General features: G+C 33.8%; 4 protein-coding genes across 4 annotated transcripts; 3 read left to right on the top strand and 1 right to left on the bottom strand.

The window, feature by feature from the left end:
• Positions 1-557: 557 nt before the first annotated feature.
• LOC141698099 (glutaredoxin-C13-like) lies at positions 558-1274 on the top strand. The gene has a single exon (XM_074502712.1). The coding sequence runs from the start codon at positions 728-730 to the stop codon at positions 1028-1030; it is 303 nt and encodes a 100-aa protein (XP_074358813.1). The 5' UTR covers positions 558-727; the 3' UTR covers positions 1031-1274.
• A 2119-nt stretch (positions 1275-3393) lies between these two features.
• Positions 3394-4146, top strand: LOC141697875 (glutaredoxin-C13-like). Its single transcript, XM_074502433.1, has one exon. It carries the CDS (start codon positions 3546-3548, stop codon positions 3846-3848), a length of 303 nt encoding a protein of 100 aa, XP_074358534.1. The 5' UTR covers positions 3394-3545; the 3' UTR covers positions 3849-4146.
• A 6130-nt stretch (positions 4147-10276) lies between these two features.
• LOC141698276 (zinc finger protein CONSTANS-LIKE 13-like) lies at positions 10277-13929 on the top strand. The gene is made up of 4 exons (XM_074502948.1): positions 10277-11057; positions 11506-11712; positions 12868-13151; positions 13517-13929. Exons 1-4 carry the CDS (start codon positions 10503-10505, stop codon positions 13605-13607), a joined length of 1137 nt encoding a protein of 378 aa, XP_074359049.1. The 5' UTR covers positions 10277-10502; the 3' UTR covers positions 13608-13929.
• Positions 13930-16569: 2640 nt separating this feature from the next.
• LOC141696800 (uncharacterized) lies at positions 16570-19562 on the bottom strand. The gene is made up of 2 exons (XM_074500922.1): positions 17251-19562; positions 16570-17147 (listed from the first exon to the last, which is right to left on the bottom strand). The coding sequence occupies exons 1-2, from the start codon at positions 19370-19372 to the stop codon at positions 16798-16800; spliced, it is 2472 nt and encodes an 823-aa protein (XP_074357023.1). The 5' UTR covers positions 19373-19562; the 3' UTR covers positions 16570-16797.
• Between the last annotated feature and the right edge of the window lie 6693 nt (positions 19563-26255).

The raw sequence follows: 26255 nt of genomic DNA, 5'->3' as shown, positions 1-26255 counted from the left end.
TTTTAGGTTTTTATTTGTTAAAGTGTTGAGGTTTAAGTTATAAATGTGCAATCTAAAAAGACTCATCATACTTGTTAAACCACTCTTTACAATAACCAATCAAACAAAATGATATTCAGTATCCCTTTGGACTTGACCATCTTAATCAAATTTTACATCTTTTACACTTTCTTGGAGATAAATTAGATTCCATGAGATCTGCATATATTGAAATCACGGACACTACTAGCACATGTATCTGTCGAACCTAACCATTGATACCTTGATCTTTGTTTTAGGGAATGCATAAGGAGAAAAGTACTTAATAGACCTCAAAATAAATGCTTAAAACTGTCTCATGTAGACGAGTTCAAGTATGCTTGATCAGTATATATGTATTTTCTACCAACTTGTTCATTAATCTGCGGAACATAGTATCTCTTTTGAAAGTAACTTTAGTAGTTTTGGCATCTAAGAAAAGCACATTGGCTTTTCAAGGTTCTTTTCTGAATGCAGTAGTCTACCTTCGGCCGTTTATATATAGAGCAGCATGAGAACTTCAAGTTCAAACAACTTAAAGCATCGAACTTGATCTCCCCCTTGACGAGATACTTTCTCTCCTTCCCCCTTGAGATCTTCCTAGAAAAAACCTTTTTTTCATAGTCTAAACAATAATTTTTAGTACTAATTTTCTTTTGAAAGTTGTTTATTGTTGGTCGTAGTATATACTAAGTTGAGAATCAAAAAGATGGACAAGATAATGCGAGTAACCTCAGAAAATGGAGTTGTGATTTTTAGCAAGACAACATGCTGTTTATGCTATGCTGTAAACGTTCTTTTCCATCAACTTAGAGTGGACCCTGTGGTTTATGAAATCGATCAAGATCCTCAGGGCAGGGAAATTGAGAAGGCTTTGTTGAGGATGGGATGCAATAGCCCCGCGGTGCCAGCAGTGTTTATAAATGGAAAGCTTGTAGGTTCCACCAATGAAGTCATGTCCCTCCACCTAAGTGGCTCTCTCATTCCTCAGTTGAAGCCGTATCAGACTTAAGTCTATCATAGCTCTTAAGTTCTATTTAGATGGATAATAAGCTTGGCTCGGCAATTAAATGAGTTCACTATTAAGTAGTTGGCTTTGTACCCTGTGTCTTCATGTACTAATCAAGCAAGTATTGTATTTTCCTAGTAAAGAAACACAAATAGGAGATTGTGTAGTCTCTTTTTTTAATTTATGTCAGAAGAACCTGTAGTCCATTTGAATTCCTTAATGAATATCGCATTATGTACAATAACCATCATGGAGGACTTTGTTGCATCATTTTCTAATAAGCAAAAGAATTCTAACTCTAAAAGGATGCTATGGTCATCTGGTGAAAGACAGTTCAGCTAAAAAATCTGATCATATAGAAGTTCTCGTAATAACCTCCTGATCCAATTGTTGATTGATATATGATCGATTAGGATCTTCCTCTAACACCTTAAGATTTTAGAAGAGTTGGTTACCTAACACCAATTACATAATGTGTATTAATCATCCTTGAAGAACTGAAAGATACTGCTAAGATTGTATGCTTCACAGAAATTCAGTTTAATTAAGAACACAAAATGGTTTTGTATGTTACTCGCAACAATTGGTTTCATACTTGTAATTTTTATTCACGAGAGGAAGATTTAACTGTTAGAATATAGATACGATTGGACTCTCCTTTAACACCTTGAGGTTTTAGAGCGACTGGTTTATTGACATGATATTTGAGCTCAGGCTAGCGGGAAGATTTATCGTGGCACGAAGGCAAAGTTATGCCCCAAAGATGGGCGCCCGTGATCGGTTGGACCTTCCTCTGAGCGACTGGTTCCTTGACATTAACGATATATGAAAGACACACTAGCAAAAATAGACTAATGTCAAAAGTTAATATTATTGTAATGTTTCTTTTGCTTAACTCTTTGAGGTAGAAATAAACATAAGACTAATTTTTTCATGAACCCTTGTCTTAGTGTATGCGGTTTAATAACAGAGCCAAAAATCAGTGCAAGAATAGGATCACAATCTCTTCCTCAGTGACGGGGACGTGTGTGTGACTAGCATAGGATGCGCCATTTTTCCATTGTTGGAGGAGCCAATGCATCTTATTCTAAGCTAAAGATGAGTACTAATACCTTACTTTTGTCTTTCAGTTTCGTTATATACTTTTGGTTTTCTTTTTTTCTTTTTTTTAAATATATTACATTAACTTTAATTTGTAATTTGGTTTTGTATTTGGTAGTAATATTCCAGGTTTTGTTATTAGATTCTCTTAAGAACCTCTGATAATGAAATTTAGTCACTATTGGACTTGTTAGACAGACTAGTGATGGTAGTTACAATCAAGCAAAGAACAAAAAAATGGTCCCTGCCATATTCTGATATGAATCATGAGAGAATATTAATGTTAATTTCGAAAAGATCTCACAAGTTGACACAGGACAAGTGAAATCACCAGATTCCAAAGTTAGAGTTGAGGCATTGATCGGAATATAGTGGTGGATCAAAAAGAGGAGAAAATAATTCACTGGGGGAGGGGGGAATGTCACTATATACGACAGACAGACTAGTTGAAATCATCTCCGTTCAATTCACTGCTTAATATTGTTAAGTAACCATACTCTTTAACACTCCCCCTCAATTAAGTAACCAATCGCACTAAAACCTTAAGGTGGTAGAGGAAGGCCCGAACAGGATCTTATACTCTTTAACAAATATTACTCGTAATTTCTAGCATAGGTTTCTAGCCTTGCATAACTCTGATATACGAGTTTTGCTATTCAAATATGTTCAAATGTAAATGGAAGACTAACAGTTTATGCTCATGCTAAGTGTAACATAACGAATTCTTAGTGTTTACGTTTAAGTGTTGGGGTTTACGTTTTAAAAGTGCAAACTGAAAAGATTCATACTTACAAATCAATATTTATATGAAAGAATCAAGTAACAAGGTAAATTGCGAGAATCTCTTGGGACTGACCTTTTTTATTGAATATTTGACTTCTTATACACTTTCTTCAACATTATTAGATTCCATGAAATCTGCATATATTGAACTTGCGGTCATTAGGTTGCATACGTATGTGTCGAGCATATCCATAGATGCCTTGATCCTTGTATTCAGGAACGCGCAAGGAGAAAAGTACTGAGTAGTCCTCGTATAAGATGTTTCCAGTAGTTATAATGTAGATTGGTTCAAGTATGCTAAAGCAGTATATACGTAGTTTCCAACTTGTTCATCAGTCTGTGGAACATAAATAATAGTATCAATCTTGAAAAGTAACTTTAGTAGTTTTTGGAATCTAAGAACAGCACATTTGGCTTTTGAATGTTCTTTTCTGCATGTATTAGCCCACCTTACGATGATTATAAATAGAGCAGAACGATATCTCCAAGTTCAAGCAAATTAAAGCTTCAAACTCAGTTTCCCCCTTCAAAAGATACTATCTCCTTCCCCATTAGAAGCATAACTGAACACATTATTTCTTTAGGAAAGTTGTTTTCGGTTGATCATAGTAATACAAGGTAAGAAATCGTGAAAATGGAAAAGATATCACGATTGATCTCAGAGAATGGTGTGGTGATCTTTAGCAAGACTACATGTTGCTTGTGTTATGCTGTGCACATGCTTTTTCATCAAATTAAGGTAAACCCCGTGGTTCATGAAATCGATCAAGACCCTGAGGGTAGGGAGATAGAGAAGGCTCTGTTAAGGATGGGATGCAATAGCCCGGGAGTGCCAGCAGTGTTTATAAATGGAAAGCTTGTTGGTTCCACCAATGAAGTCATGTCCCTCCACCTAAGTGGCTCTCTCATTCCTCTCCTGAAGCAATATCAGTCTTAAGTCTATTGCAGCTCTCTTTTAATTTACTCTATCAAGATGGCGAATAAGCTTGGCTCAGCAGTCCTCTGAGCTCACTACTAGTAGTTGCCTCTAGACCTTGTGTCGACATGTATTAATTAACCAAGTAGTATGCTTTCCTAGTAAGTAAAAAATTGTGTAGCCTATCTTTTATTCCAAGTAAAAAAATTGTGTGGAGTCCATCAGATTTCTTTTCTGTACTTAGCTTATGTACCATGTTCCATTTGGCAAAACATTATTGCATCATTTCTATGAAGAATATATTTCGTTGACACTATAACTAAGGTTGTTTTGGCCATCAGGTGAATGACTAATATGTGACAAAACCAACCAACAACACAATGTGTACAGTGTACTGATCATCGATGAACTGCTAATCATCGTCTTTTTATCACATTATTGCAGTTTAATCTATTAAGAACACGGTCTGTCTATTACCCTCAGCAGTTGGTTGTTGCAGTGACATTTCATAATTGACATTTTTAACTTCAAGATGAAGAGTTGACAATGCATTTAACTGCATTTTCTCCTGGTAATATGTGAAACTGGTTGAATAGATCATTTCTGCAATAGATCATTTCTGAGAAAACAAAACCTATAAACTGTTCTAACACCAGTCAAAGTTTGTAACAATTCATTAGCAGAGAAGATAGAAACAGAACTTAAGGGGCAGTGCTCGAGCAGAATCACACTCTGTTCGATCAGTAGGAGTGACATGCATGCTTGATTCCAGGCATAAGACCTCTTCTTTCACACTCCACTTTTCGGCAGTAAGACTGTAGGAGGTGCCAGTGTAGCTTTATTCCATAGATAAAGATGAGCATCAATTCCTTATTTTTGTCTTTCCATTTCTCTGCTTACTCCTTTACATTTCCACTAGGAAGCAAGGACACGACTGCGGGGGGACACGGGAAAAATAAACAAAAATTTCACATATACTTCATGTTAAACATAATGAAACTTACTAACAAAACCAAAAATTGCATAAAAAATGAATCAAATGCATCATTTATTAATCTAAAACACAAAAATACATGTAAAATCTTTTAGTTTATACCAAAATGAATATGATAATCAATACTTTTGTAGTAAATAATAGACGTGGATACTAAATTTTGTAAATGTAGTTTGCTAAAATAGATTTTAACTACAATTTCTAAAGAATAAATATCATATTAGTATCATGGAAGAATCCGTGCGTCCAATACGACGGGGATACGTGTGTCCGAGAATCCGACACGGGGACTCGGCAGCGACCCAAGTGTCCCTGCTTCTTAGCATTTCCATCTCTTGTCTAATTTTCATACAGAGTGTTGGTTTATCCCAGGTTAAGCTGTTAGATTCTGTTTAGAAGCTAGATTATAATGAGGTTTAGTCACAAACAAGGAACAATAAAATGGTCCATGCCTGCCATACACAAGAAAAAAGAATACTTATGTAATTCAGAAAAGATCTCGGTTGACAAGTTGACACAAGACGATTGGAATCACCAGATTCGAATATTGCAAATGGAGACATGCATCTGAATCTTCATTCTGCTTTCTCTGCAGAACAATATTTATGTGTCTGTGGACTGGGAGTTTTAATAACTCATAGATTCCCACACTTTAGAGTATACAGTATGCATCTCTTTGATACAACAAAAAATATAATTACAAGCAAACTACAAATTCGATTAAATTGTAACCAATACGAATGAAATCCCGTCTCCAAGAGAGAGACCAGACTCGAATCGATATTTACAATCCGTTGAATTTAGCTAAAGAGTTTGCAGAAAAAACATTCTTAAACCCGTTATAAAATTAATATCGCATTGTTTAGACAGTCCGTCTCGTAGGGGTGTTCAAAAAATCCGTCAAACCATGAATCCGAATCGGACCACGGCAATTCGAACCAAGAAAAACCGAAACCGCTAAAACCGTTTTCAATGGTTCGGTTAACCGGACCCGGACCGTTCACGCATAAATGGTTTGGTTATGGTTTCGAATAAATTAAAACCGTTTAGACAAAACCGGACCGTTATATATTAATATATAAAAATTCTACTATATACCTACAAGTTAAGATTATAAATTATGGGTTTATTTATGTGTGGGTGTATATTATATTAAAAACATCAAATTACTTTTTAAATAAAAACTTCAGTTAATATGTAGCAGTTATACTCTAATCCATATACTTAGTATTATTTAAATTAAATTAAAGTATATGAAGGTCATATCTAAACTAAATATTTATAAATATATATATCATAGTACTTTTATGTAATATATAATATTAATAAACTTTATATTACATTTAACAAAAACGAAACAAAAATAAATTATTAAGTTCAAACCGTGGTTCAAAACCGAACCAATCCGTTATTTTATGATCTGGCTTGGTTTGGCCTCGGCGTTTAATTGGTATGGTTTGATTTTGATTTTCAAAAAACCGTTTTTACAGGTTCGGTTCGAGAAAACAAGAATCCCGACCAGACCAAACCAATCCGTGAACACCCCTACCGTCTCGTAAAGATGGTTGATTTTGAGCGGTCAAGCTCACAACAATATTAAAATTGCATTGTTTAGATAGTGTCTTGCAAAGGTGGTCGATTTTGAGCAGTAGGAATAGAGCATATTACTTTTCTCATTCAATGAACTGCAGAAAAATATATATTATTTATTTTTAAGCCCATCACAAAATTATTTGAAAACTCCGCGTCGAGTAATGATCTCTGAAGTCCCCACCATTGCCATTGATTTAGTTGAAATCGAAGTGAACTCCACAGTTCTTAATGATGAGTTCATTGCTCATCGCCTTGGCCTCATTCCGCTCATTCCTCACGAGTGATCGCGCAATGAGTATGCGCTTATCGCGTGATTGTGATGCGTGTGATGGTGATGGTCAGTGTGAGTTTTGTTCAGTTGAGTTTCATTTGAGTGTTAAGTGTGTTGGTGATCAGCATTTGGATGTTACAAGTGCTAATCTTATCGCTTATGATCCGAATGTTGTCCCTGTTGACTACCCTGATCTCGGAGATTCTGAGCAAAGTTCTGAGCCAAAAAGGTCTTTCATTTTCGCTTTTTGTGTAAATGTGCATTTTTTACTCTGTTTTTGATCTATGGATTCACTGAATTTTACTTTACTTAAGAATTAAAAATGAATGCGTGTAATGAGTATGCACTGAATTTGTGTAAATGTAATGAATTTAGAATTGGCTTCAAAGATTGAGCTTTTGCTATCCAACTTAACTAGCAGGTTACTGTGAGTATGTTCAAATTCTTGTGTTTTTGTTGGAAGTCTTTTGTGATTGTGATCATATTAGGGTGAACTTGTAAATTATCATTCTGTCTTTCGCATGAACAAAACCAAAGTGACAATAAGAGGAACTAGAGTAAACTGGTGATTAGAGCTGGCCAAACGAGCGGTTTGCCTCGGCCCGTTCGCAATTCGAATCGTTAAAATTCGTCTAATTCGGCACGCCAATCGAACGGTTAATCATTCGCACAAACCGTGAAGTTATACGAACTGAATACGAATAACATTGTCGAAACCGGCCCGCAACCGAACCGGCCCGCAACCGAACCGGCCCGAACCGGTTAATTCGCCAACGAACCAGCAGAACTGTAACCATTTATTCGCGGTTAACCGGCCCGCGGTTAATCGTTACTCGCCTACTCGCCTGCAGTGCACGCGCCTCCAAACTCCAACGACCACCTGCCTCCCTCTGGCCTTCTGCAGTTCTGCTCTCCAACGACAACAACACAACGGTCATCCAACGTTCAATTCTTCAACGTTCTTCACCTATTGTTACCTATAAATATTAGTCCAAACTTTCTTTCTCTCTTCACTCTTAATCTCTCTCGATCTCTCTCTTTCTTTCTCGTTTCACTCTTAATCTCTCTCGATCTCACATCACAATTCACAACTGCTGCAAGTTTGCAACTCACAACTCACATTCACACATTCAAATCACAACTCACAATCACAAATAAATAACAAATTCACAATCACACGGTACAATCGGAAGAAGCCAATTTTCCGGCGAAACCGAAAATAATCAGGCAAGCATATTCGAGCAAATGGAAGAAGGATGGGACACACAATCATCTCAAGGATCGAATCAAGCACATACGATGCGACCCCCCGACCCGAAACTGGTAAAATATCTATGAATTTTTGTTTTTTTAAATTTGTTTTGAAATAGGTTTTTATTTATTTGCAATTGCAAGTGTTGGGGTAACTGATCTGATAGCATATTTATAACCATTTCGGGCTAGAAACAGGATACTTCTAAGCTTTCTAGAGAGTTAGAGGGGTGAAAATGTTTGAAATGAATAATCAGGTGTTGTTCACAAATTATTGTTTATAGGTTTACTTATAAAGATTGTTCATTAATATTTTTGGACATGAGAACCAATTTCCGGTATTAGCTAAAATTGCAAAGGACATTTTAATAGTTCCCGCCTCTACCATTGCTTCCGAGTCTGCTTTCAGTGCCGGTAGAAGAGTGTTGGACGAAAAGAGATCAAGTCTTACACCGGATGTGGTTAAGATATGTGTTTGCAAAAAGGATTGGGATCAAGCGGCAAAGAGACAACAAGGGAAGAAAAAAGATGACTCGGACGGTGAAGAGGATACTTGGATGACGATGGACACTTCATCGGAATCGGGCACGTTAGCGAACGATCCACAAGAAGAAGAAGAATTTGAAGAGTTAATAAAATATTTTTGCCATGTATTTTTAGAATTTGTTATATTTTATATTTTCTTTAAAATGTAAACATGGTTTGTTCCGGTTTTTTTGGAGAGGAGTCCTCTCAAATCAATTATAACATTTTTTTAAATTAATAAAATTTATAGAGGTACCGTCCTCTTTTCCTTATTTTATTTTAACACATTTTAGTTTTACAAATCCGTGAAAGAAAATTAACACAATTTTTTTAGAGACCCGAATCAAGAAATTGATTTAATTCTCTATTAATTAATTATATCAATTAGTTAATTTATGAAAATAAATTAATCCAAGTTAAAAGAAGGTGTACATAAGAACAAAAAGATCGGACGGAACCAAGAAATGAATGAATGAATAAACAAAAATAAATGAATAAATTTGCTAAACTGGACGGAACCAAGAAATGAATGAATGAATAAACAAAAATAAATGAATGAATTTGCTAAACTGAGTTTGCAAAATCAGTTAACTGTGCTATGTGCTAAGTTATTAAAAAACAAATGAATTGCTCAAGTACAAGTAAAGTATGTATTTTTATTCGTTTAATTCGCCAATTCGCGAATAACTCACACGTGTTCGTCTCCTCTCAATTAACCGAATTATTCGTTCAATTCACGGTCTGTTCATGGTTCACTATTCTCGTTATTCAGCCCGAACCGGCACGGCCCGTAGTTCATAACGGTCCGTTCACGAATTTAGCTTTAATCAAATCGGCCCGGATATTATTCAGCCCGGCCCGATCGGATGACCCCCTCTACGGGTGATAGTGTATTCAGTTCAGAGAGTGATTCTGGTATCTTAATATGTTATGCTATGTTCAATGGAACTAAGAGTGCATAATAACTTGCTCATTTAATGCCTGTGTTTTGGCTGTTAGGAGCATTTTCTTGTTGCTGAACCTAGTAACTCATAATTAGTTTGGAGGAGTCCGGTGCCTGACAACAAAAAACGTCCCCGGCATTCGGGATCCTCATTTAAGTATGAAATTTACACCAAACTTATATTATATATTTCTTGATGTTATATATTCGTATAATAATTTTTTTAAAAAAATTGTCTTCCTAGTTTCAACACAAAGGTGTTCTCTTCTGTTGAAAAACATTATGAGAAATGCTGGATTTCTTAAAATATATTGCATAAGATAATGTTGTAAATTTTGAATCTGATAATATACATTATGTTATTGAATTATATCAGTAGATATGTTGGAGTTCTTTAAATAGGTCGCGTATGATTACGTTGTGAATTTTAACATATACATTATGTTGTTGAAAAATATTATAAATAATGATGAAAATTTTAAAATAAATTATATATGATTACGTTTTGAATTTTAACTATGATAATATACGGTACCAACTCCACAACTGTTTCTATTATTGTCTTGATCTTTACCGGAATAATACCCTCTTTGTAGATGTCCATCCGAAACAAAATGGGTAATAATACCCTCTTTGTAGATGTCCATCCGAAACAAAATGGGTACATTTCATCTTTATCTTATCTACTTCTAGGTTTGGTTTGATTTTAAAGTACATAATAATTTTTTTCTTGAAAACTATTTAATGAACATTTAGGCACCATGTGAACATTTGCTTTTGCTATCACAATTATAGATCCAACCTTTTTGGCAAGTAAATCGTGAGCATTACAGTTGCTGAAGAGAGAAAGGTATACAAAACAAAAATGACTACACTTTTTTCTCATGAGAATAGATACTTCACAGTTCACACTAGATATAAGGGTCCACAGCATTTATAAGTGATAAGATTTTTCTGTATCACTCTTTTCCCCCTCCAAAATTAAACCAGAACTTTGTTTTGGTTGAAAAATCTGCATGTTAGTCTGCTAAATATGATATTTTCAGCCTCTTTTTCTTGAAAACGCCTTTCTTGTTTATATTTTCTTTAAAGAAAAAAATGACTGATTCTTCAGAACTTGCAAATAGTAGCAAAAATGTCCAAGAAAAACAAAGTCTTTGTGATTTTTGTGGAGATTTAAGAGCTGTTTTGTACTGCAGAGCTGATTCTGCTAAGCTTTGTTTAAAGTGTGATCATAAAGTTCACTCAACTAATCAGCTTTTCACTAAGCACACACGTTCTGTGTTATGTGATGCATGTGATCAATCCCCTTCTTCAATTTTTTGTTCTACACACTGTTCTGTTCTTTGTCAGAACTGTGATTGGGAAAGTCATAGAATTTCTCAGTCAACTGTTCATGACAGAAGGCCTATTGAAGGGTTTATTGGTTGTCCTTCTGTGGCTGAGTTGTTGGCTAATTTTGGTTTTGATGAGTTGGGAAAAAAGAAGAAGAATGATGATGATAAGAGTGATGGGCTTGAGGAGTCTGAGAATTTCGAGTTTTCGGATTATTTGATTTGGGAAACTCCTTCTGTTATTAGTCTTGATGATTTGATTTCTTCTGATGGCTCTGACCATAATTTTCAAACTACAGGGTTGCCTCCTTTGCCTAAGGTTGGTTTCTGTATTGATTAAGTATTTGTCTGTACTGTGCATATTTTGTTAGATTCTGTAACTGGTTTGTTGCTTGTTTTCCCCTTGTGGGTTTCCTTAAGCCTCTGTAGTTTTGAATAGCACTGGTATTTGTAGATTTACAAAATGGGCATCTAAATTTTCCAGCTGATAGTACCTCGATTATTCATATTCAAGACTTATGAGTCCTCATGGTTATTGCTCATGGCCGCGCTTGTCTTGGATATTGATTCTTTGCTTACAAGTCTCTGTTTGACATAGTCTTATGCAGTTTATGAATTTAAGTTGCTTCTTAGGGTCTTAGGGTCCATTAATGTAAGATATATAATCGAACTGAAATTAATTGATGAAGTTGGAATTGGAAAAATTATTTCAAGTGATGTACTTTCTTTTTGTATTTGCTGTTTGATTAAACATTAATAATGTTCAGAACCGAAACACTGTTTGTGGACAACGCAAAGAAGAGATACTTTGTCAGCTGCGTGAAATGGTGAAGTTGGAACCTGGCTGTTATCAAGATAAAGAAGATGTAGAGCCTTCTTCTGGATTCCAGTCCCTGGTGCCTGATCATGCCTGCCGACAGCTGTATACAGGCTTTGAAAGCAAGAAAGAGCCGACCTTCTATCCTTCATACGAGGTTAGTTCCTTTACATTTCTCATTTTGATCTTGTGGTTAAATTTTTATTTCGTTGGCAAAATAAATAATTGTAAATTTGCTACCCCAAACAATGTAAAAAGAAAGGGCAATGGCTTATAGTTGGAAAGGAACCTTTTTCCGGTGAGAACTGTGTGAAATAAGATGGAGATACAGTCCTGCTGAAGAGGCTTATCACTGCAACTTTTATCGCTTTAGTGCTTCAAGCATAAGTATCACTACTTGTAGGGTAGAAGAATAGCTAGAATTGTTTGACATTAAAATCTGCTCAAGGATCTTTAATATGTTAAGCTACTTTTTTGTTTGGAGAATTATGACTACGTGTCGATCTGCTGCTAAATCATCCATTATGTTCTGTCTTTTGGTGAATTTTCGTATCTTAAGCATTAGCAGATGTTATGCCCTTGTTGGATGGTAATAGAAATGTGTTTAAGCTAAGTCCATGAATATACAGCTGTTAACACTACGATTTTTCCCATCACTATGACTATGACGCAGAGCCAGGACTATGAAATTCTCACCATTTTTTATTTCAGACCTAGGAACTCTGGAGCGTTTAAGGTGATGTACACTGCAGTTTATCTGCGTAAATAACCTGTATTTTAATCTGAACTGATTAAGTATGTGTAGCGTTTTTACAGTTTTCAAACATAACCCAATAGATAAACAATCATGCTCTACATTTCTTAATGATTGAGTATTAGACATGAAAAAGAATAGTAAAGAGATCCCATTGCCTCGTTTATCTAGCTTTAGATTTATTTTTATTTTTTTGAAATGCAAATGCATTAAAGAAAATAAACCCTCCGATTATAGCAGGAGGGAAAGGTACATAGATTAAACGACAACCGTACTAGGTAACTCCTGCACTAAGTCCAACCAGACAACTGCTACATAACCAGAACAAAGAAACAGAAATAAAATAATGACTAACTACACTACCAAACTAAACTCCCTTAGACACGATAGGTTCCAGAGAATAAGCTACAGCAAGCTCAAAATAGATCGAAAAGGTCTCCTTCATATCTGTGCCCTCCAGCAACACACCATCAAAAACTTATCTATCTATCTATTTATCTATCTCTAGATGAAGGTAAATGGAATGAGAAAAGTAATTCATATCATGTGCTCTTACAGGCAAGTGCTTTCCAGTGGTGTAATAATACTGTGGAGGATGCAGATGAAAGTCTTCCCAATACCTCATACCAGAACTATTTCAACACAGACTGTCAAGTGCCTGATAAAGATCCAGAGGTTGATACTACTTTACATCACGAAGAGAATAAGCATGAAACACCATTACAGAATCCTGTTGTTACCGAGGCCTCACAAATCACACCTAAAGCTGCTCCATATGAATTTTCGAGTCAGCACAGAGACTCTGCAATCACACGATACAAGGAGAAGAGGAAATCTAGGAGGTACGTATATGCTATGGTTTCCAAGAAGTCGAAACCTACAAAATCCCACACTTCTAATTACTGGTTAGCTCATTTTATTATTGGTCTGCGCTTGAAAGTTTTAAAAAAATTTAAACCTGAAATTTGAAACATCTAGAAGTATGCAAGAACAATTGGTTGGGCATGCAATTTATGTACTTCTATAAATAACATCTAAAAGTTTATCACATGTTATTTTAAGAATCTCAGTACAAGATCAGAGAAAGAAGGTGATTTTTTATCTGCATTAATATACATTTCACTTTTGAAGTTTATCCTTACAATTTAGAGAGCCAAGCCTATTATGTGAATTGTTTAGACTGATCTCCCCAGTTTGTACATTACAGGTACGAGAAGCAAATCAGATATGAATCGAGAAAGGTCCGTGCAGAGAGTAGAGCTAGAATCAAGGGTCGGTTTGCAAAGGTAGATCGATAAAGTGCTGTGATGATACTTAACCATTTCTCTCTGGTTTACGTATTAAAGTGATTACGTATCTGCATTCCGGATGTACAAGTTTAATATGAAAAAATTTGGTTTAAATTGCAGTACGTGAGCTCGAGTTCTTTTATGCTACTTGATGTTCTGCATTATCAACCAAAGTGTATTGACCCTCTTAGCACAAGTTTGTATTAGCAGAATCCTTAAAAAGCTCACAAATGTAACCTGGTTTGCTTGTACATTGCTTCTGAATAATGATTCAGCCCGATCTATAAAACACTGAACTCGAGTTATAGAACACTGAACTGGATTTCTGAGATGGAAAGATCATTAAAAATACTTCTAGTGGGTGTTTTATTTAGAATATATTTGTAAAATAGTTAGGACTGTAACGATTAATTTTAAGTAATAAAATTCTAAGATTATTTAGAATATATTTGTAAAATAGTTAGGACCGTAACGATTAATTTTAAGTAATAAAATTCTAAGAAAACTGTTTAAAATAATTAGGCCAAAAAAACAACATTAGTTTTTGCTAATTGTCCTGAAAATAATATATATAAAAAATGTTAAATATATATATATATATATATAATTAAACCGATAAAATTGTGGATAAATGGATCGGATAAAAAAATTGTTTAAAATAATTAGGCCAAAAAAACAACATTAGTTTTTGCTAATTGTCCTGAAAATAATATATATAAAATGTTAAATATATATATATATATATATAATTAAACAGATAAAATTGTGGATAAATGGATCGGAATGAACTAATTTTTTATCTAACATATTTATGATTAAGATCGTCCTAATCGGATCGCGTTTCGGATCGATATTTTTTCTCCCTATCCGTTTAAATTAGTACGAATAAATCCTATCTATTGACTGTAATCGGATCGTGTTTCGGATTGAATATTTTTTCTCCCTATCCATTTAAATTAGTACATATAAATCCTATCTATTGACCGTCCTAACTGTATATAAGCTTTACCTCGGTAATAAAATGTCAATGCTTGTAATTTAAGACAAGGTTAATCTCGAGAGGTGTTTGGCTTTCTGTTTAAAGAAACAAAACTATAGTAACAACAATGGCATTGTCAAAAACAAGCGTTTTACTCTGCATAAGCATGATTGTGTATTTTGCGCTAGTGGCAGATGTTGCGGATGCAAAGTTCATATCATATGGTGCACTGCAAGGTGATGGAAGAGTATGCACCCAGCCTGCAGGTTGTACTGAACCAGACATTCCAGCAAATCCCTATGACAGAGGTTGTCAGGTCTCGCAGCGATGTCGTGGCGTCCCTGGCAGCCCTGGCAAGCCAAAGGAAAACTAAACCAGGAGAGGAACATATATGTGAATATGATATTTAGTTCGACATTTGGTTACCTGAAGTAGTTATTCCTAGTTTATGTAGCTGCCTAGTTTATTTATTTACCCAGTTTACATTGTTTCCTAGGTTAGTTTAGTTGATCGGCTGACTTGCTCTCCAGGAAACATGTACAATAAGTATATAAATATCACGTTTCCGGTGATTTAATAACACGACGTTCAATATCATGAGTTCGACTCCTACGTTTCTTAGGGTTGTGCTTTGCATTAGTTTCTCACTGACAAATCAGATTTAAATGTATTGCACGATTCCAGAAAGCAATTAGGCCATATGAGCACAATTCAAACTATATGCCAAGCAAGATCCAGTCGATAAAGTTTATTTATCAAATTCATAACAATGTGAGTTTGATCTTTATAGGTTATAAAGCTTAGGTATCAGTATCACAAATTTCCTAGCCCAGAACCTTATAACTAAGAATTTTTGGATAACATCTGAAATAACATTCGTGACGTGCGGGTGAGTCACCGCAAAGGGCCTCCAAAAGTAAAAGGTCACCAAATTTTTAAAGACCTAGGCCCCCGAAAGTAAAAGGCCATTAAATTTTTAAAGACCTTATACATATATACAAACAATAATATCAAAATAATGCAAAATGGACTTGTTTTGATGAAAACCGAAAGTGCATTTTTGATTAAAGTGAACGTTGAAATTGTTTTAGATGACTTTTTAATAAAATAAACAAGAATGGTATCTTTTAATGTCTGAGAAGAGCCTCTAATTTTAACTAAATTGTTGAAATATATTTTTGTTAACATATTTTGATAGTTCATTTTATTTGTAGGAATATATATCCTTTAAATTTATATTAAAATAAAAACTGTGTACCCACTGTGTACCCAATTTTGTGATTTCGCACTGATCCTGAATTATTTTGCTCCGCCCCGGCTATAATGCTTCAAGTTTTAATTATATGGACATGAGGCTTTTTATTTAGAGGCAAGAAAATCAACCTCAATTTCAGCATGTTTAAACTTTGAGTAGAATATACTGGTTTACCTCTAATCCCTCTAAATTCCTTTAAACAAATCACCAACACCTGCCACAGTCCTTGCAGTTGCAGCTACTCCCGAAGTTTGCAGGTGATACAGGGGCTTCTCGGTTCTTAAATTACATTAGGATATATGAAGAAAGCTATCTGTAACATTGTATTCAGGACTAAAAACACTTAATCTAAGATATCCAATCCCAAAACACCCCAAATAAAAGTTAAACATGGATTAAACTACATCCCTAAACGCTAATGTTTAGTTTCAGGAAACGGTTATATGTTATAGCAATAATACCTATATATCAGTAGTTAAAAAGTTAACAAATTATCCTGGAATCACGTTTATCGGATATCCCCAGTTTGTACCTTACAGGTACGAGAAGCACATCAGGTCTTGACTTGCAGTAAACACTGCAGAGCATATTCCTTAAAAGACCTTGAGATAGTTCTCTTCGATGCCTCGATTCAGTAAGGATTCTTGGAAAAAATTTAGTGAATATGTACCTGCATTCCCGCTGTACAGGTTTAATGTGAAATAATTTGGTTCAAAATGCAGTATATGATGATGAAACTTCCCTCTTTATGTTTATATAATTTGCAATGAACATACAGAATAATTCTAAATATATGTGTGTGGAACAGAATCACATGCCTTTAAACAGAACTTCTTTTAATCTGTGGCAGAACCAGGACTAAGAAGACATGAGGCTAAAAGAATTTTCCGAATTTCTGAAGGCGAGCAGAAGAATAGAGCGTAAATCATGTAGCTTGTAATCATGCTTTCAAATAATGCAGTAACTCAGGTGTGTGGCTCGATTGGAGTTGTATATATTGAACTTGCTCCAAAGATCTTTGGAGTCCTTAGAAACTTATAAGATAAAGATCTCATAGATGGCCGAAATTTAGGTTTAGGCTGCAAACATGCAAATGCCTGCGTCAAAACCATTATAATTTCAGTTTCTTGGAGTCTTGTTGGACGCCTGAGGCGTTTGTCTAAAATATCATTCATCATTCTATTTTCAGTGGCTCTCAGAGTTGTGAATGTTGAGAGGAGGTCTCCGGGGTGCCTTCCCATCATGATTTCTAATGCGACCACCCCGAAGCTATACACGTCACTTTTCTCAGTTACAACCGTGGTGTATGCAAGTTCTGCATAATCACAAAAAGAAAACAGAAAATTACAGATTGCCCTGCATAATAAAATGGGAAAGTATGCAAACAAAATCAAAAGAGTTGGGGAAGATTTGAGAACCTGGAGCAGTATAACCGCAAGTTCCTGCAACTACAGTTTGAAGAGATGAATTAGAGTCCAGCAATCTTGATGCACCAAAGTCAGCAACAGACGCCTCCATATTAAAGTTCAATAATATGTTATTACTTGAGATGTCTCGGTGAACTATTGGTGGATTGCAGTCGTGGTGCATGTAAGATAAAGCATGTGCTATACCTTTCACAATGTTCACCCTCCTACTCCAGTTCAACCGCATGGCATGGGCGTCATCTCTGAGAGCACAAAACAAACTTCCCTTCACCATGTACTCGTAGACCAGAAACATGCATCTGCTATGCAGGCAAAAACCATAGAGCTTCACGATATTCTTGTGTCTTATATTTGACAACACTTGAACCTCATTCCTAAAACTTTTGTCAAAGGCTGGCTCCTCGGCTTCAAGGCAATGGAGTTTCTTGACTGCTACAGTTTTACCGCTTGGCAACCTAGCTGCATATAAACTGCCATAGCCGCCAGTTCCAATACAGTATTTAATGTCAAAATTCTTTGTCGCTCTTATGATGTCCTCGAATGCAATATTCCCATCATAGTTCCAAATTGAGAAAAGGTCACCGTTCTTTACATCCCCTGTAACTTGATTTTCTTGATTTTCTTTAGTGACACAACGATAAATGTACACGGTGGCAAGTATTAAGATGAGAAGGCCAATAACAAAGGGAAGAACAATGTAAAGAATGGGAAAGCCTGGCTTATTTAATCCATCATCAGAGACATCTTGATTTGGATGATACTTCAAACCGTCATCAGACACGTCACTAGGTGAATTGCTAAGTGGAGAAGGAACTTGGTTGTTGCTTTTTGGAATGGTGCCAGAAAGATTATTATGTGAGAGATCATAGTCTGTGAAACGTAGGGACTGAAATTCGATAGGTATGACTCCACTCAAATTGTTATAACTCAATTTCACTTGGGCCAAAGTACGGCAATATGCAAGTTCTATTGGGATATTGCCTGTCAGCAAATTATGTGACAAATCTAGATAATATAGACTGTCACAGTTCTTGAAGACAGGTATGGAGCCATTGAACTGATTGGAACTAAGTTTTAGTTGGTGGAGTTTAGTCAAAGTGCCCAAAGCAGTTCCTAAAGTCCCTCTGAGTTGGTTTTTTCCAAGGTCTAGGTTAACCAAATTACTCATATTTCCTAGTTCCCACGGGATGACACCAGTCAGATGATTACTACTTAGTATTACATCCTCCAGAGCATGGCAGATATTAAGTTCTTTTGGGAGGTGTCCACTCAGCAGATTGTTGGAGAAGTCTATTTGCCTTAGGTTGTCGCAATTATTGAAAACGGGCATGGAACCACTGAGAAAATTGTTAGAGACATCAAGCAGCAACAGCTGAGTTAGGTTAGATTGTTGAAATGGTAAACTGTTGTTGAATTGATTGTGACTGAGGTCCAGTCGCCTGAGGTTAGTCAAGGAGCCTAAAGACGACGGGATTGTGCCTGTCAGTTTGTTTTGTTCAAGGAATAAGTTCACCAAATTAGTCAGAGTGCCTAGTTCCTTAGGGATGAACCCTGTGAATTTATTGAAGCTAAGGTCTAGAGAAAGCAAGTTCTTGAGTCTACTTATTTCAGGAAAGACTGAGCCACTAAGACTGTTGTTTGAAAGATTAAGTACCTTGAGTTGAGATAAACTAGCCATCGAAGAAGGTAAGTGGCCTGTCAGATGATTGTTGGTGAGGGAGAGATAGTTGAGTTCCGAAAGCATTCCTATTTGGGAAGGTATGCTGCCAATGAGACCACAGTCACCGAGATCAAGTCTTTCAAGGTACGGAAATGAAGATACGTTAAATTTTCCCAGCTCATCTCCTATATTATTCTCCCCTGAACCGAGGTCAATAGAAATGACTCTCCCTGACTCGCTGCAGTTGATGCCTTTCCAGCTGCAATGATTTGATATCGTATTTGATGGAATTTGATTAGCCCACCAGCCGAGGGTGGCAAGAGCTTCTGCTTCCCTTGTTATCAGTGATGAATTAGAAGCCTCTGTCGGCCTTAAACTTAATGCTATGAGAACATAACATATTCTCGAGTAAGACAGCATCTTTGTTGATCTGTTATCCTTGAGTGGATTCATTACTATTGTTCTTATTGCTACAAAAGTGATGCAGAGACTTTTGTAGTCACAAACGTCTATGATACTTAAACTTTGAACAGTCTGCAAGGCTTCCAAGTGCTATTTTGAATAACTGTTTTTGCTTAAATTAACGTATTTGATACTTCAATTTGGATGTATATAGTAGTCAAGATTGTCCGGTGGACTTGAAGCTCATCTATCGTTTTTGCAAGTCAATGCTAAGGTGTCTTGGAATCTTTAGACGGGATTAATTGACTTAATTAAAAAAAGCTTAGTTCATATTATTAATTCATTATTAATTCTAAACTGTTGAGTATTCAACAACGAAAACAAAATTCAAAACGAATAAAAAATAATAAGAAAATAAATAATAATTATACAAAAGAAAGATTTACGTTGTTCGAAAATTTTTACTCCATAAGTAACACTAATTTAATATTGATATCTCAAATTTGTTGTGTTATGATTTTACAATTACATGAGTTAATAATCTTTATTAATAAGCTAAACCTCTTTTAAAGTGGTATCTTGATTTTACATTTCTTTTTTGGTATCAACACCTTTTCATTTCACTTTTTATGATTCATGTTATAACTCTGTATTATTTTTTTTATCTTTTTTCATTCCTATATGACTTATAATTCTATATATATTATTTTTACTCGTTTTTTTTTATTAATAAATTTTTTAAATTATACTTTTTTCACTTATTTTTTGGTTCTATCACTTTTTATTTTCAGTTTTTATGATTCATGTTATAACTCCAAGTGTAATATTTTTATCATTTTTAATTCATATATGACTTATAATTCTATATGTATTATTTTTACCCGTTTTTCTTTATTAATAAACGAAACATATTTTTAAGTGATACTTTGATTTCACTTATTTTTTAGTCAAACCACCTTTTGGTTTCACTTTTTATGATTAATGTTATAACTGTAAGTATATTAATTTTATCATTTTTTATTCTATATAACTTATAATTCTATATGTATTATTTTTCTCATTTTTTAAATTTTTATAAGCCATGATTTTTCATTATTTTTATAGGTTCGAATCCTATTTTTAATTATATTTTAAAATAAATAAATTTATAAATTGGCTCAACTAAATAGGTTCCGAGAAATATAAACCACGACCAAGTAAATAGGTCATATGTTTAAATTAGAATTTTATAATTTAGAATTTTTTAATTTGTTGGTAGAATTTCATTTTAATAAAATGGTATGAATATTATAAAAACTGTATTTTGATTTCACCACTAGAAAATAATAAAATTATTCAAACTGTAATATGATTACAATTCTGTGATTATAAAACTGTATTTTGATTACGCTGTATTTTGGTTTCACCCCTATATTTCTCTTTCATGTAGAGTTCTATGTTATTTTTTAACAAAATATAGATTGGAATCATATTATAATTATAATATTTCTATTTTTCGTATAATTCTTTTTATTTTTTATTAACATAATAAAATGGAATCCTTAAAACAGTGTTATTACTAATTAATAAGGAACCCATCTTTTAAGGGATACCCCCAATAACTGTATCGGAGTGTTATCCTTGCGCAGGGAGATACATTATCCGTGAAATCCTACGATTACGGACGAGTCTTGAACCTTTGCGGTTGGGCCTCATAGTTGGATATTTCTAAAGCTAGCGGAATATGAATTCTGGATGGACTTCCACCGGGCCTAGGAATAAGAAATTTAAGCCCATTATATTTCTTGTTCCCCAAGAACTACGTCAGATTTGATCCCTATATAAAGGGTACGTAGGCACATTGAGAGGGGTAAGAAGTTGAGAGCTGAAAAAGAGCCACCACTTGTCATAATCAATCTCAGCCACCAATTAACACGCAACCACCACACACCGCTTGATTTTCTGGCGAAAAATCACCGTCATAGATTTTAATTCCGGCAAAAAATCTCAATTTTTGTAATTACCAGATTTCTCCGTCAACACATTTCAATAATAATTTTAAAAAGAAAAATCGAGAAACTTGAACAATTATTTTCTTAATTTAAAGTCATAATTATTCTAATATTAATAGTATTTCTTTGAATACTTGAAACAAATTCAGATTTGAGTACTGCAAGAATAAGTAGTTTAATCATATAAGCACACTAACATTTGAACTCATATCGAATTTGAACAAACTTTAAAAAAATGCAGACAAGAAGAATTTAACTGTTGTAACTATACTATGTTTTTTTACTCTACATGGATGATTAAGTTACCAAATTGCCGATTCTTTGTGGTTGAATAATTTCTATGATATTTCGATTTTCGAAAATTTAAGCTGCAAGTCTTATACTTATTGATAACGTATTTTGTGATAATGTATATGTTAACACGTCTTTAGTCATTTTCTGTGTCACTCGGACTCGGCTAAAAGTGTCTCACATGAACACATATTCAAGTATTCGGCAATATTTTAGAAAATATGCATATTTTTGACTTAAAATAAATGTTCATGTTCAAGTATCAAGTATTTCATGCGAATACTTAAAAATAAAATAAAGAATCCGAATAACATAGGTCATTCCTAGATAAAAATATAAATAAGAATTAAAGTGAACTCATTGTTCACGATGTTCAAGTATCAAGTGTTTCATGCAAATATTCGAAAATGAAATAAAGAATCTCAATAACATAGGTCATTCCCGGATAAAAGTATAAATAAGAATTAAAGTGAACTCTTTGGTCACGACGGTTAAGAGTTTTGTATTTCGTACTGGATATTCTACACTTTGCATGGCAACCAAGTTGTTAGGTACTTAGTGATTTTTATCTTTATGGTGATAATTAAGTAATCAATAATAAACTTTTTTGAATTTCATTACTTGTGATTTTAGATCAACTTATTTATAAAGAAGAAATTAAATATACTCGATATATCTGGCTCGTAAAATAGAATGAAGAGAAAATTAAAGTGTACGCAAATTTTATTTAGGCGAATAGTTAAAAATGAAATATGAAACTTCATACACGAATTATGTAATGTACTATATCTGCTGGGTTTATTTGATAGTCTGTATCCTGGTTTTAGGTATTGTTCGTAGGGAATGTGTGTATTTTAGTTGTCTTATTGTGTCTCTTTTTCCCTTTTGGTTTTTTCCTTTTATCCTCCATGACTAGCTAATTGTCCTCTAATTTAATAGGGGGTGATTATTATAGACTACTTCGACACGTGGAATATAGAGGGGTGATAAAGGCATAACTTGAACTGTGGTGAATGACATGTGTAAAATTTAAAGGATAAGATTGAGTTGTGGGTCCAACGGCCTATGGAAATTGAGCTTTCGGCAATAAACTTTTATAATTTGGGGTTTGCAGATATTTTGACTTACGAACTCCGAAAACGTATTGTAGGCTATTTAAGATTCTTACGGCTAAGACTGTAGGGAGACTATTAATCTGATGCCATTAGTGATAATCAAGTGATCAATACTAAAAAATTTCGAATTTCATAACTTGCGATTTTCGATCAACTTCTTTATAAAGAAGAAATCAAATATATTCAATATATCTTGCTCGTAAAACAGAATGAAAAGAGAATTATTGTGTATGCAAATTTTATCACAATTGAAAATTACATGTAATATCGTTAAATAACAGACAGAATAATAATGAATACATAATCCTCCCCAGATTTGTTAGTCAAGTAAACAAATTATAATCTTACAAATATTTATCATCTTCCGTTAAATCTCCTATTACAAGATTATTTGCTTAGTAACAATGGTACATTAGTTCTCCTTATAAAATGTTGCATAACTTGCATTTATGTGTTTCACTATACTTTTGGGCCTCCAACTCAAAGCTTGTAAATGGACTTTAGAAAAGAGAAGCTATACACCGGAAATACATAGCTGAGTCCATGTTATTCATAATGATACAATGATTAAGCCCAAGGCCGGGTTTTTTTTACTAAGGCCGCACCCTAATTCCTCTAAAACAAAATTAGAGCCCCCAACTTTTTTAACACGAAAACCCGTGCGAGGCACGGGTCATGTTCTACTACAAAATTTAAATTTTCGAGATTTTGTGGTGTGTGCGATATTCATTATTTGGTGATGAATATGTTGTACTTTAGCTATATAATTACCTATTTATAGATGAAAACTATTCATAATTGAAATATTTTTCTTTTACGAAATGAGTAGTATAGATACTTAATAGTTTACAAGATTTATGAATAAACCTATTTTATGAATAACACTCGACCATCAATAGTCGACATGCTTGGGGCGAGCTTAGCTTCATTAATAGTACAATTCAAAAGTTTATAAAAAAAAATTGTAAATATTTAAAATTCTTATCAATGTATATTTGAGAAATGGATTTGCCCTTCACATTCCTCCCTAGGTGCTTTGCTTTTTCTCGCACTACAAGGTATATGCAAAAAAAACTTTTTTAATATTTAATATGAAATGTGATAGAATATAGATCTACAATGTATTTATCATAACATTAAATATTCTAATTTATTTTGCAAATTTATTACTTCATTGGAAAATTAAAAGAAGTAGGATTAGTAGAAATATAGAAAATATTATAATTATATTTCAATAGTTTTTTATTTTTTTATAGCTTCTTTTTTGTCTGAATTTTAAGTATATTTTTTGGCAAACCTAGACAGATAAATTATTTCTCACATTCTTTATATGGGATCATCATCATAATTACTAATACTTTGGGTATACTTGTTGTATACAAAACAAAAGTATCAAAACAAAACAAAAAATATAACAGAAATAATAAATTAAGAAGAGAGTTGAAGGCAAGTATGTCACTCTAGAAACAGAAATTTAAAAAGCAACAAATAAAAGACAAAAAAAGACCATGAACTCTACAAAATTCCAAACTCCTATAAATTTATTCAAAACATTTGGTTGTTGCTTTACACCTTTTAAGTGTATGATTGTCAATTTGTTCTTGTTTCTTTTAGTTTGTTTGTTGTTCATGAACCTGTATAAAAAGTCAGATCCCTTTTATTCATGCACGTTTATTTTAATTTCAATTTTCTTTTCTTCATTTTACTTCCAATGTAAGGGCAATTTGGGAAACTAACACTTTTAAACTATGTCCTATATGGCTATATATAATTATTATAATTAAATAAGTTATTTTAGGAATAGTTACTATAAACAATATACAGCTCGTTGATGAAAAAGGCTGAAAAAATCATATAAATTGCGTACACTGAATTATAAATACAGATGTTCTCGTTATATACTATAGTATTAGAGCATCTTCAACGGATGTTAATTAAAATGGGGTGAAAATTCAAAATAACCAAATTTTATTGGGGGCTGCCCAAAATACCCACGCTCAAAATAGGTGCCCAAAATAACTAGACAGATACGCATACAAGAAATACGTGTATAATACACGCATACAACATATGCACATATTCTCAAAATTTTAAAGATATGTGCATACACTATATGCGTATGCAAGCTATACGCAAACGGAATATGCGTATGCTCCTTGTGCTAGGTCAGCTCACATGAAAATTTTGAAATTATATGCATTTGATGTATGCGTGTAAGACACACGCATATGCTGTATGCGTGTTCAAATGGTTATTTTTGGCACATGTTTTGAGCGTGGGTATTTTGGGCAGCCACCTCTGAATTTTTGTTATTTTGGGCAAATTTCTTATTAAAATGGTTGATTAAAATAAATAAAATAATGATTATGTGAAATTTGTTGAACCCGTAAGCTCATTTACTGTGATGAAATTGACTATAACGATTGGCTATTTTTTTTAAATAGTATGTTGTTATTTTTGCAAGTTATTATAAATAGAATATCTTGTTTTATTATAATAATAGATGATGTGTAATTTCATTGCAGTTTTATATATGTTCGACAAATATAGCTAAAATTATAATTAATGGGAAAACAGATCGGAGATGATAATTTTTTACATAATATCTATAATAATTATTTTTGATATATTTGACATCTTTTTAGTTAAAGGTTTTTGTCGGATACGGGTTATATATAGACATATGAGACAGAAGTTTAATGCAATATGAACCTAATCACGGGAGGGGTCATTGGCAACGGTTTGTTAGGACTCTTATACAACAAATAAATTTTTAGTCGTTGGATCAATTATTCAATGGCAGAGATTAAAAAAAATAATTAAAGAGACCGCGAATATTATCTAGGATTCGGAGAAATTACCTTTTTGTCCCTATTCACAGACTGCGAACATTGTCAGCAGTTGAGACTTACAATAAACTCCCCTCCATTAACATCAACAAACGATTTAAAGTCCCAACCGCAGACAATGTCCGCGGTCCGTGACCAAAGGGCAAAAAGTAATTTCTCCGGACCGCTGACATTTGTGACTAATTTTTTTAATAACATTGTTGAATTAACCATTAAACACCTATAAAATTGTTTATTGTATAAGGTTCCCTTACAAACCGTTGTACGGGACCGTTCCCTGAGGGTGTACGCGATTCAGATCAGATCAGTTTTGGGGTAAAAGTCAAACCAAACTGCGAGAAGCGATTTTAGAAAATTATCATCCGCAACCGCATTCGCAACATGCGGTTCACCGCGTCAATTGCGGTTGCGAATTTGCGGTTCTTGCTGTAATATCCCATATTTTCAGATATTATTTTTATAATTATTTGGAATTATTTATGTGATTTTAGGTGAATTTTAGTGAATTATCTGATAAGTGGAATTGATGTTTGGGTGTTTAGATGTGATATTATTTGAGTATTTGAATTTTTATATGTCCAGAATAAAATATAGATAATTGTGATATTTTTCTGGTAATTTTTGGATTGTTAGATGATTTTATATTGAGTTATGAATTATTAATTATTTTCTGAATAATTACAAAAAC

The sequence above is a fragment of the Apium graveolens genome, chromosome 11 (assembly GCF_009905375.1).
Source record: "Apium graveolens cultivar Ventura chromosome 11, ASM990537v1, whole genome shotgun sequence".
In the NCBI taxonomy this organism is placed as follows: Eukaryota; Viridiplantae; Streptophyta; class Magnoliopsida; order Apiales; family Apiaceae; genus Apium; species Apium graveolens.
Note: the sequence above shows the minus strand (reverse complement) of the source record. Positions and strands in the feature narration are given on the sequence as shown.